Consider the following 12,701-nt stretch of genomic DNA (forward strand, 5'->3'; position numbering starts at 1 on the left):
GTATCCTTGTATATTGGGCACCAGCTTCAAAATTGTTTTATGCCATGAGTTATTTATTAGGCAGTGTAATCAGAGAAACAAGGTATATAGTAAAATTTGATAAGAAGAATTTTGCCCTTAATTTTTATTTTCTGATTTCCCAGTATTGTGCTTCAATGTGAGTTTTGGGAAGTGGGTCCATTTTTGGATATGTATTTATCTGGAGTTTTCCTTGCTATGAAGGAAACTTTGCTTTAAGTAATAGGCATGATCTTAATGTTTTACACATAGTGGGTTTCATCTTCTTGAGATATTGAATGGTTTTCAATTTAAAGAGCATCTAAAAGCTGAAGGGAATACTGCTTTTAATCCTTTTATAACATAACATCTAATTAGCGTATCAGTTTATAAATTCAGATTTTTGTATATTTTCCTTAGAGTAAGCTTTATTCAGTAATAAACAGGTAATAGTGATTAAATATTTTAATATTATCAGTTCAGTGTTTTAAATTTTAATTAAAAAAATATATCTTTATTGATTTCAGAGAAAGGAAGGGAGAGGGAGAGAGAGAGAGAGAAACATCAATGATGAGAGTCATAGATCGACTGCCTCCTGCACGCCCCCGAATGGGGATCAAGCCCACAGTCCGGGCATGTGCCCTGACCTGAAATTGAATCACCATCTCCTGTATCATAGGTTGATGCTCAACCACTGAGCCATGCCCAGCCGGGCTAGATTTTAATTTTTAAAGTTATGACTGGCCGTAGGCAAAATGAAGAAAATAAAATTTCTCTCCTGTTTCCCATGGCTTCCCTTTCTCACTTAGTGGTATTTCCTTTATAGGCACTTACTACCTGCTCCCTTTGATTAAAACTGCCTTAGAAACTATCTGAAATGCATTGTTATCAGCATATTAGTAATTTACTTATAACAACTTCCAGTGTTGCCCATCTTGGGAACAATATTATCTTAATAGATCTCAGTGTATCCTAAGCTTTAATGATATACTAAGTGTGAAATTTTATGGTCATGGGAAGGTTTGGGTAGGTGGTAATTGATGGTTGTCACTGAACCAGGTACTCCTGAAATCACAGTCATCCGCTATCATCACATAAGTCTGAGTAAATACAAACTGATATTCCCCCCTAAAGTGATGCACAGTTTGATCAGCAGGAAAATTTTTCCAAAGGAGCTTTCAGAAGTAATGAAAATAAGTTTTGTTTTAGAACAAGAACTGATTTGCTTTCATGACTTCCAGGCGGTTATACAATTCATGACAAACCAAACCCCAGAGGTGAAATCGTTATTGGTGGACAGAATATCTCCATGGGATATTTTAAAAATGAAGAGAAAACGGCAGAGGATTATTCTGTGGATGAAAATGGCCAAAGGTGGTTTTGTACTGGTGATATTGGAGAATTCCATCCTGATGGGTGTTTACAGATTATTGGTCAGTTTATTTCCTTTTTTTGTGGTTTTCTTTAGTTGTTGCACCTTCAGTGTATATGAAAGGTAATACTGATTGAGTCATTAATGGGGTTGATGGTTCCAATGGCTTAAACTTTGGGCAAGTTATTTAACTTATATCTGTGCTTTTCCATCTGTAAAATAGGTACAAGAATACTGACCTGGTATGGCTTTTGTTAGGATTAAATGAGTTGATATATGTCAAATGTTCAGAACAGGGAAGTCAGTGCCTCCATTTAAGTAAGTGGCAGTGGCCGCAGCAGCATTAGAGAGAGGGAGGATGGGAAGGAAAATAGCAGATGGGTAATAAGAAAACAAAAATGGCTCAGAAGAGGTGTATATATATATATATATATATATATTTTTGTCAACTGCATGAGGTTTTGTATAACCATCTACTCTAACACCCTATTCTATTTGTTCCTCCCCAATTATCCCTCCCCCCAAGAGGCAGTGTGGCATAATTTCCCTAGGGGCCATTTATATGGCTCTAACTAGCCCTCAACCTTAGGAAATTATAATATCAAATCCTCAACATTAATCTGTTCTTTTAAGAATGTCAATTCGTTTGGCACTGTCCTTTTTGAACCTATTGAAATAGAGTTGTAAGTTCAAAAAGCTACCCAAAATGGCCCTTATGCTGTTTACTTTAATCAGGCAAAAGTTAAAATAAAAATTTGACTAGCTCATAAGGACCACTCGGTAGGGTCTTTGTCTGGTCCTTTTAAAGCCATAAAATTTCCTCAGTCATATTTCTAGTGATCCATTTAAATCTGTCTTTCGACCCATATGTGACCTGAATATAGTTAAAGATTTCCATGGAAATTTGACTTTTTATCTAGAAGTTTGTTCTGCTGGGGAAATTTCTATGAAACATGGCTCATTCTATAAGCAATACCCCCCTTTTTGATCCTTTATTGCACTGGAATCAAAGATTGTTTCTTTTGGCGTGTACAGTGGGTTCCCAGGCTATGGGTAGGCAAGTCAACACTCACATGAAGGTCATAAGGCAACCTGATGATTATTCATGCTGTGCCATCGTGTGCCAGCACACTCTTAGAGCACTGTCATTTTAACAAGATAATGTCACCTATGGACAATGGGGAACTAACATTTGTTGACCATGTTCTCTATGCCGGATATTGTACCGCATGCCTGTATAAGGTAGGCATCATTATCCCTGATAAAATTGAGGGTTGGAAAGGTCCACTGACATACCCAGGATCACATAGCTAGTAACGGGCAGAGTTACCATTCAAGTTTAATGCTCCAAAGTTCTGTTCCTTCTATTAACTTTGTTACAGTGTTTAAGAGTATGAAATATTAAAGCTTTCAGTATAGTGTGCAACATTTTAGCTTATACTTCTTTATTTTAACTAGGCATTTTCTTAACTGACATGTATAGGTAAGCATTATGCATAGCAAGATTTTAGAGAAGAATCTTTGCAAATAAATATTAAGGCAATGAGATTAAAAGAAAATCATAATTGTATAGACCTTAATAAAATGGACTATGGATAACTTAACATTCTTCATGACTCACAGATCGTAAGAAAGATCTGGTAAAGTTACAAGCAGGAGAGTATGTATCTCTTGGGAAAGTGGAAGCTGCATTGAAGAACTGTCCACTTATTGACAACATCTGTGCTTTTGCCAAAAGGTAATTTTTAAAGTTATGCTTGTGTTTCATATACTTACAGTAAAAGGATAATTGGGAAAATTTTGATTATGTATAATCATAAGGGAAACATGAAACTTTCATCACAGTTGGGGAATGTTATACATTTCTGAACATTCTTGAATTCAACAGCTTGAAAATTATTTGAAATAATTCAGATAATTTGACTATTAGACCCCTACTGTGTCTTGCTAAATACTTAGCTATGCCACAAAACTCATTTCATTTAACTTTAATAACAACTGAGACTTAGCATAAGTGGTTTTTCCAAGAAGATAACACAGCTATTACAAGTTTTCCAAATAAAAAACCTGAGAGATTGAACCATTTTCTTTATATTTTAATATGTGTTATTTTTATGGGCTTTATTACTTCCTTTAAAAATTAATTCTAAAAAACACAAGACAAAATTTAGCATCTTAACCAATGCTAAGTGTACAGTTCACTAATGTTAAGTATATTCACCCTGTTGTGCAACTAATCTGCAGAATTTTTCATCTTGGAAATCTCAAACTCTATATCCATTAAACAATCCCCATCCCTATCCCCTACGCCCTGCCCCTGGCCACCACCATTCTACTTTCTGTTTCTGTGAATTTGACTATTCTAGATACTACATATAGATAGAATCATACAGCCCAGTCAGGCGTGGCTCAGCGGTTGAGCATCAACCTAGGATCCAGGAGATCACGGTTTGATTTCTGGTCAGGGCACATGCCTGGGTTGCGGGCTCGATCCCCAGTAGGGGGCGTGCAGGAGGCGGCTGACCAATGACTCTCTTATCATTGATGTTTCTATTTCTCTTTCTCCTTCTTTCTTCCTCTCTCTGCAATCAATAAAGATATATTTTTAAAAATTTAAAAAATTTAAAAAATCATACAGTATTTGTCTTTTTATGACTGACCTATTTCACTTAGCATAATGTCTTCAAAGATTAATCTATATTGTAGCATGTGTCAGAATTTTCTTTGCTTTTAAGGCTAAATTATATTGCATTGTATGTATAGAGACCACATTTTGTTTAACCATCCATCCATCCATCAATGGACAGCTTGGGTTGCTTCTACCTCTTAACTATTGTTAATATACTGCTATGAACATGGATATGCAAATATCTCTTCAAGACCCTGCTTTCAATGCTTTCAGATATATACCCAGATGTGGAATTACCAAATCATATGGTAGTTCTACTTCTATTTTTTGAGGCACCCCTACACTGTTTTCCTTTCCATGTGGATATCTAGTTCTCTCAACACCATTTGTTGAAGAGACTGTCATTTTCCCATTGAGCGGTCGTGGGACCCTTGTTAAAGATCATTTGACCATATATACAAGGATTTATCTCTGGGCTCTCTGTTTCATTGGTTTAGATTATCTGTCTTTATGCTAGTACTATGGGCTTTATTACTTCTTAATGACACTGTAACAAAAAGAAATATGCATTTGAAATTATTTTGTAATGTACTATTTCATTGAAAACTTTACAAATACTTGTTCTAGTATTTTAATTTCTATTTTGTTTTATATTTTTTTAGTGATCAGTCCTATGTGATTAGTTTTGTGGTTCCTAATCAGAAAAGGTTGACACTTTTGGCACAACAGAAAGGAGTGGAGGGAACTTGGGTTGATATCTGCAATAACCCTGCCATGGAAGCTGAAATACTGAAAGAAATTAGAGAAGCTGCAAATGCCAGTAAGTAAGAAATTGCTTGACTTTAAGTCCCTTAAAGTCATTTAATGGTGTCTTATGCACTAGGTTCTTCAAGATGCTTATTTATTTGTTTTGTTTTAATAATAAAATATATGTGTTTTTTTTTAAACCTGCTACTTAAATATGTATAATGAATTTCTATGTTGGAAGGATTCTTAAATGTTATATAGTAGAATAATCTATCTATTTATTGCATGTTGCAGCATCCCTGCTAAATGGTCATCTAGCCTGTGTTTGGAATGGTCCATCTTTGTTCATAACGATAGTTCATAATGATGTGACCTTGCACGTGTCTTTTATTGTTTATCATTGTGTATACTTACTTGGTGTGGGCCCTTTCAGTCTAGAGGTCTCTGCCCTGCAGTGCTGGGAAATATCCATGTATCATCTTTTGTTTGTTTGCTCTTCTTTCAGTATTCCCCTTCAAATTCTGTGTTTGTGTTTTTACCTGAGATTATTTTTATGTGGAGGTTGAACCCCCTGCTTTAATCCTCTAATTTTCTTCATTTTTCTCTTGTTTTCTATGTAATCTTTTGGGTTTATATTCTGGCAGCATCCTTAACTTTATCATCTTCTATCTTTTGAATTTCCAATATCAGAATTTTATTCCCCAGAGCTCTTTCCTGCTTTCTCAGTGTTCTTTCAGTACCACCCTGTTCTTTCATGTCTGCAGTCCATGTTTTTGTCTCTCATTCTTCTGAGGATGTTGAAGGGATTCCTTTTATGAAGTTTTCTTCTGTTATTGGCTATTTCCTCCAAGTTCCACTGGCTGCTTGCTTTGGTCGTGACCCTTCGTGTATCTGCTGATCCTTGTCCATTGACATTTGAGAATGAGATATTGAAAACCTGTTTGTAAATTTTACTGGGCTTCACTGAAAAGTTATTCAAATGTTAGTGTCTTGGGTCATTCCATTCTCAAAAGATTACTCTTCAGTCTCTTTTCTCGAGGTTATTAGCCTGACTGCCAATACTCTGGTAGCCAAATAGAGGAAATTGGAAAAGGGCTGATAGTGGGGTGAGTGAGTCTTAACATTGAATCCTTCTGTTTCCAGCTTTCTTCTCTCCTTCTGTTGTATCTATGTTCTTGAGCTCAGAATCTCTAGTTCAGGTTTTCCAAAAAGTAAACCTGTCTCTAGCCTGGTTGGGCAAGAGCAGGATGAAGGATAACTGTCCTCTGAACAGTGTACTGCTCATCTCTGTCTTCAGAGACACAAACTCAGGAGGCTGGTTTGCTTCTTGTGGACTTCTTGTTGGCAGTTAGTTTTTGGCTCTCTTGGCTCCCAAACAGTGATTGCTAATCCGTTGCTTTTGGTCCTCTAAAATTTCATTGAACTCTCTCACCCAGTGTCCTCTTTCTTTCGTTTCAGTTTATTTTTCCTTGTGGTTAATGCCTTTTTAATTTTTAAAATTATTTTAAGCTGTTTAAATGATTTTACAGGGGGAGCAGAGATGAACTGTGTCACCTTCATTTTTAATTGGAGGCCGTTAACCTAGTTTTAACCTTTTGTTTTTCCTCCTAAAAAAATAAAAGTATCATTTTCCTGATTGTAGATTATCTATATTCATTATAAATATTGGACAATATAGAAAATTATATAAGGAGGAAGTAAAAATAACTTGATAGTAGTTGTCTTTGGGTGCTGACATTGCATTCTGGTATATATTCACCTATCAACCTCACCAATATTTTCCTAAGTCAGTAGATACATTATAATTTTTAATAACTAAATTGTATTCCAGTATAAATGTATTAATTTCAGTTCCTGTTGTTGGACTTTCCAGATGAGTTCCACTGTTTCCCTCTGACTGTAAACAAATATAACACTTATCTTATATACTCAGTTATTTTCTTACATAATTATTTTCTTAGTATGAATCTCTAAAAATAGAATTTCTGAGTCAAAGAAAATGTATATTTTAAAAGCCTTTTCTATGGTACCAAATAGCTCCTCTTTCCCCAGAAAAACTGGACTAGTTTATACTCTTGTCATGGATGCACGAGGACACCTATTTTTCTAACCAGGCTACTATTATTAATTTTTTAAATCAACTACTTAGGTTCCATTTTGGTTTCAAAATATAGATAGCAATATTAGTTAGAAAGCTGATGTTGGAAAACTATATTTCCTCAAAAAGAACATTCTTATAGTCAACTCTGGATACTGTAAAGTTATTTAAATAACATTTGCCTATTATAACCATAGAGACAGTGACTTAATTTTTTTCTTAATGATGGTTTTGTTAATTATGGTATTATTGATATAGCACACTTTTACTATCACCAGGCTACCAGAATTTTTATTGGTACAAATCCTGATTTTTTTCCTTTAAATGTAATATTTCAAAAACTTTCTCACCCAATAGGCTGTTATTCGTTGTCACTCTCTGAATGTACTCATTGAGTAGAATGTGACTTGAATAATTTGTCATTGCATATGTAACAGAGAAAAGCAATAATGGGGAAGGCAAGCTGTATCACAATCAGGTGGAAAAATCCAATAAAATTCTAAGACTCACTGGGCCCCCATAACTTTTCTGTGCTGGAACAAGGAATGAAATTCAACAAGTCATGATTTGGATAATGAACTAAACATGAGCTAAATGTATAAATCATAAGCTTTTCTGTGCCATAAAGATTTCTCTTGCCAGCTGTTTCCTTGAAATTATAATTTCAAGACTTATGCCAAAAAAGTATAAAATAGTCTTGATTGTATTCAGCTTATCTGTCTGAAATTACACATACTTCATAGCAGTCCTTTTCATGTTTTAAATATAAGTGTGAGGTATATGTCGTATCATAAGAAAGCAAATTACGGAATTGTTTCCAGGTGATTTGACAACTACCAAAAATTGTCCTTTGCTCTCACCTGCTGGTCACATTTTATAGAGTTCTAGGTAATTCAGATAAAAATGCCACCTTTAAGATCATTTTTGTTTTTTCTTTCCATTAATCTTGCCTACTTGTTGGCAGTTTATTCTGCTTATAGGAAACTGTGACTGCTCTTTACTCTTTGCCCTCTATAGCCTGTGGTACTAGATGATGTTTAGGAGTTCCCAAAACAAATCCTGTAATGTAGCCTTTTTTTTTTTTTTTTTTTTGCTTTGAACAGGAATTTAGTTAATAAAGATTAACTATAGGAACTTTTATAAATGTGCTGAATTTGCTTGTGTGCAACTGAAATAATGTGCCTGCCTTGTCTCAATTTTGTCAGTGTTTCTGGAATAGAACCTACTTTTTGGAGCCAAATCTGTTGTTTCCTTGAGATCCAAATGTGACTTTGGGAGCAGATGAGCTTATTTCAGGCACCCCAGAGTAACTGGGCTGTAATATATCAACATGATTAATTTGAGCAACTTTTTGTTCCTTTACTACCTGTTCAGGCATTACTTTTGGGAAGTTGGTTCTAAGTAATTTGAAAGAGATTATTTTACACACTCAGCTTTATATTTTTCTCTCATTTTAATGAGAAACTCACTAATTCAACCAAGCGTTCATAAAACTCAGACTAGCAATAGGACAAAAACTTCCATACTTTGAGTTCTTTTGTACGTGTCACTGAAACCAAGTTTTCTAAAGTCACCTAGGCTGTTAGCAGTAGTTTTTAACATACAGATGTTTGCTGCTTCAAAACTGCTGTTTTAAATAATTGCATATAAAATGAAGCTCATGTGTAGATTCACATTACTGTTAATAGGCCTTCAGAATTTTAAGGATGAGCTTGTATTAATAACAAGTAACTTGATGAAATGTAATTTATTGAATTTAAAATTATTGAATACTGTATTGATTGCTTCTATGGCCTTATTTTCTTACATTTCTTTCAACATGTTGAGGTGTCTATCTCAAATAATGTATATGCTGCATCTTATACCACTTAAAAGTATGAAATTCACAATCCCCTTTTTGATTCTGATTTGAATGTGTAATAAAACTTATGAAGAACAGCTATCTAGGGGCTTACTTTTCTGTAGGATGAATTAATAAATATGTATGTATTTATTGAGGGCTGTCAGTGTAGCCCTATGGATGACAGTGAGCAAAACAAAGACCCTGCTTTCATGGAGCTTACATTCTAATAGGTGACACAAATATATAATGTCTTGAGTGGTCACTTTTTTTTGAAGAAAACATAGTGTAAGAGGCTATAGAGAGACAAGAGGACTTCTGTTTTGTTAGGAGTGGTCAGGGAAGTCCTCTGAGGAGGTGGCATTTGAGCGGACATTGGGATGAAGTAAGGAAGTGAACTGTGAATCTACAAGGGGGGAGACCATCCCAGGCAGAGGGAACGACAACTAGAAAGACTCTGAAGGGGGAGGGTATCTACATATATATTAGAATAAAAACTCCATAGACCAAAACTGTCCAACTGAAACAATTTATATATACTTTGAGAAACATAAAATGAAATTGTACGATAGTAGTATCATTAATTAACAAACATACAATTAGTTTGCCTCATCACCTGTATCATCTAGGTAATTCCTGCAAAATCCATGTTTTATTAACTGTTTCTCTCCCACTCTCCCCACTTCCCCACCCCCCTACACCCCACACCTGCCCCCTTCTCATTTCAGTGAAGTTGGAGCATTTTGAAATTCCAATCAAGGTTCGCTTAAGCCCGGAGCCATGGACCCCTGAAACTGGTTTAGTCACTGATGCTTTCAAACTGAAAAGGAAGGAACTGAAGAACCATTACCTCAAAGATATCGAGCGAATGTATGGGGGCAAATAAAATGCTGCTCTCTTTACAATTGTGCAGGAGTGGCCTGGTGGTTTTTCAGTTCTAGAGTTTTAAGCTTTGTTGGAATGTAAAGTATATCATTCTAAAGACATGATGTAATAAAAAAACACCAAAAGTGATTAAAATAATTGTTGAGTCAACTTTAACTTAGTTTTGCATAGTTCTAGTGAAGCTGAAATTGAAAAATTGTTTCCCTTTAGCTGTGTTATTAATTTTAGAGTAAAAATTCTGTTTTTAAAAATTAGCCTAAGACACTTGTTTTTATGAGAAAACTATTTAATGTTGAACAAAATAAATTGGAGTTGGAGTAGAATGTAGTTTGAGGAAATTTGCAGCTTCCAATGTTTATTGTCTTCCTAGTTCAGGAGAAGCTTAAAAATATTAAGCATGACAAAAAATATGTATTAACACTACTCAAAGCAGAAGTGCTACAGGCCTTTTAAATTCTCTTCCAACCATTTATCCTGAATGGGAAATTCAGTCATAATATAACATCGAAAATCAACACCTTGGAAACCATTTTAGGATTTATAATTGTTGCATAGGTTAGACATAGAATTATTGTATATTGTGAATAATTACAGTGCCTGAAGAATAAAACAACATAAACACACCAAAAATACCTAGTAATGTATTTAAAAGGAAATTGAACTGTTTTTTTTTTTGAAACTTGGAGGTCTAAAATCAGTAACTGTAATTATTTGAATGACTTAAGAGTACTTAACTATATTTGAAAAAATGTTGAAAATCGCCTTTCTTTGTTTGTTCAAAATAGAAGACTGAGACCAAGAGTAAAATGATAGGTAGTTAATCAAATTTTAATAGGAAGCATTTTGTCTGTTAGAAAAGATGAAATTATAAGTGCTTACAGTTATGACTCTTGCATAGCACTGAACCTGGGAAAGGATTTAGACTCTGAATTTATCTTTGATAACAGAGACTTATTTTAAAATGTGTTCATATTAAATTACACTTGTAGTATAAGGTCTGTTTGCAGTTCTCACTGGATTCTTGAGCAATAGTTTGTACTTCAGAAAGCCTTTCATTTTGCTTTAATTTTATCAAAGCGGGTTATGACTTCCCCAATATCTTATTTGAATCTATGAATAATTAATTAACTTGCATAAGTTTGGGGATGTTAAAGGGAAGAACACACTGTTACCACTTTTTTCCTGTTTGTGAAAAGAGTTTAGAAACTGGAAAATGCTGGATTCGGGAGAAGGGAAGTTACTCAATAAGGGACTGATATTTGTACAGTAACTAGGCGTGTGGGCTTCTTTTTGAATTTTAATTAAAATCAGGGATTATATACCCCTGATAGATATTCACACTTGAACCATAGTTACTGTAAACAGCAAAAATTCCTAATACTGTTACTCTTTGCACTTTTTTCTTAATCATTTTATATATATACATACATACTTAGATGTGTGTATATATATATATATGTTGCTTATATTGCTTTGTACAGATGTGGGCCACCACTGCAACAAAATACATTCTTTTTGCTCTAAAATATTTATAAGGAAAATATTTAAATGTTATGTATATGGTGGTAAAAAGGAAAAAATCATCTGGTGTTATAAGCAAGAATGAAGGTTTTTGTAAAGATTTCTGTTCAGTGTTCTGCATTGTAAAATTTGAGGCAAGTTCTCCCTGTAGTTATGTATATGTGAGTATTCTCATTCTTCCCAACTTGCCTTTGAGGAGTGACGAACCATCATTATCGAGTAGACTACTACTCAGCTTCTACTGTTCCTGGCCCACTGTTGGTCCTTTAAAGATGGTTTCCTTAGACTTTTTCAATATGTGACTTTCCCCCCCATTTGGAATGGTGATTTTAAATGTGCAAGTGCATGCATATTCAGATATTTGCACCCCCACCCACTTCCATCTCCCGAAAGCTAGAACACTGCCAACTAATCTGTTGTATAGGTCCTTTAGAGACACGTAATTAACACTTAAGGTTGGGTGCTGCTAATTCTTTGCGAAAATCCAAATATTGTTAAGGGACCAGGGAGATGCCACTACCCCCTGATTTTTCATTAGGAAATATACATATTTATGTAAACAGATCTTTCCATATTCATAGTGACTTTTCAAGTACTTGAGCCTAAAGATTTTGATCCTACATTTCTATACGTGTTTAAATCATTCACTGTTCCTACATGTCAGCCATTCAAATAAAGTGTACTTTAAAAATTTACTACAGTTATGTGCATTTCTAAGTCAAACACTTGTGAACTTTGCTGTAATTTCTTGAAAGTATCTTGCCTCCTTGATATTTGTATTGATTCTTTTTTTTTCTAGAGTGAAGATATAATTGTATGGTTTTTCAGAACTGAGATACGGGTGAATGATTTTAAAAGTCAGAAGTTAAGGAAAGTAATGTTTCTTTGGTCATAAAGGCTGATTAAAAATCCTCATCTATATTTTCTTGATAGCATAGGACAAATGTTTCTGAGGTAAGATGAAAACAGGTTAAAGATTGTGTGGTATTTGGGATTTGGAGAGAAATATTTTAATTTTCAAATGTAGTTACAAATTAGAATGAATTCATATTTGTACTTTCTGTTTAAATGCACGATTGCAGGATTGTTACTTAGATTTTTGTGTTTATTCTTGATGAAAAGCTCTGTTCTTGTTTTTAAGTTTGTACTCCAATCTCAAGAAATAAATCCACCCATGTTATCAAGCTAATTTGTGCTTAATTATGTGCTGAGAGAAAAATCTGCAAGTTTGAAGAATATTAGCTAAACTTTTAGATACATATGTTTGAAGTACTTATGGAATTGCATTAAGTAGTTAACCTGGCTTGTATAAGATCCACCCATACTCCACTTTGTAGTATTTGAACCCAAAGCTGTTACTTTGATGCACTTCATAGAGTAGAACCCCTTTAACACTGATATTGTGAGACAAAACATAGTCATATTGTGTGGATTATTAATAGGTGCTAATAAATGATAACTGTTGCATTTAGCCTAATTAAAATTTATGGAGAAATTAATTTACCTGAATTATATGAAGGTGTATATAAAATAGTGTTAGAGCTCTGGAACCAGACTTCCTCAATCTATTTCCTGGCTTTGCCATTCACTGGCTTTGTGACTTTGGGCAAGT

The 12,701-nt window shown here is 34.3% G+C and overlaps 1 protein-coding gene across 4 annotated transcripts in view; it reads left to right on the forward strand.

The window, feature by feature from the left end:
• ACSL4 (acyl-CoA synthetase long chain family member 4) overlaps window positions 1-12,273 on the forward strand; it is a 73,864-nt gene extending 61,591 nt beyond the window's left edge. For all 4 annotated transcript variants that reach the window (XM_081126772.1, XM_081126773.1, XM_081126774.1 and 1 more), the window contains 4 exons: window positions 1,239-1,430; window positions 2,993-3,107; window positions 4,661-4,818; window positions 9,412-12,273. In XM_081126772.1, coding sequence (XP_080982898.1) covers window positions 1,239-1,430; window positions 2,993-3,107; window positions 4,661-4,818; window positions 9,412-9,569 — 623 coding nt within the window. In that variant the 3' untranslated portion in view covers window positions 9,570-12,273. The remainder of the gene's footprint in view (window positions 1-1,238; window positions 1,431-2,992; window positions 3,108-4,660; window positions 4,819-9,411) is intronic.
• The last annotated feature ends 428 nt before the right edge of the window (window positions 12,274-12,701 follow it).

Source organism: Miniopterus schreibersii (assembly GCF_964146895.1).
Source record: "Miniopterus schreibersii genome assembly, chromosome: X".
Taxonomy (NCBI): Eukaryota; Metazoa; Chordata; class Mammalia; order Chiroptera; family Miniopteridae; genus Miniopterus; species Miniopterus schreibersii.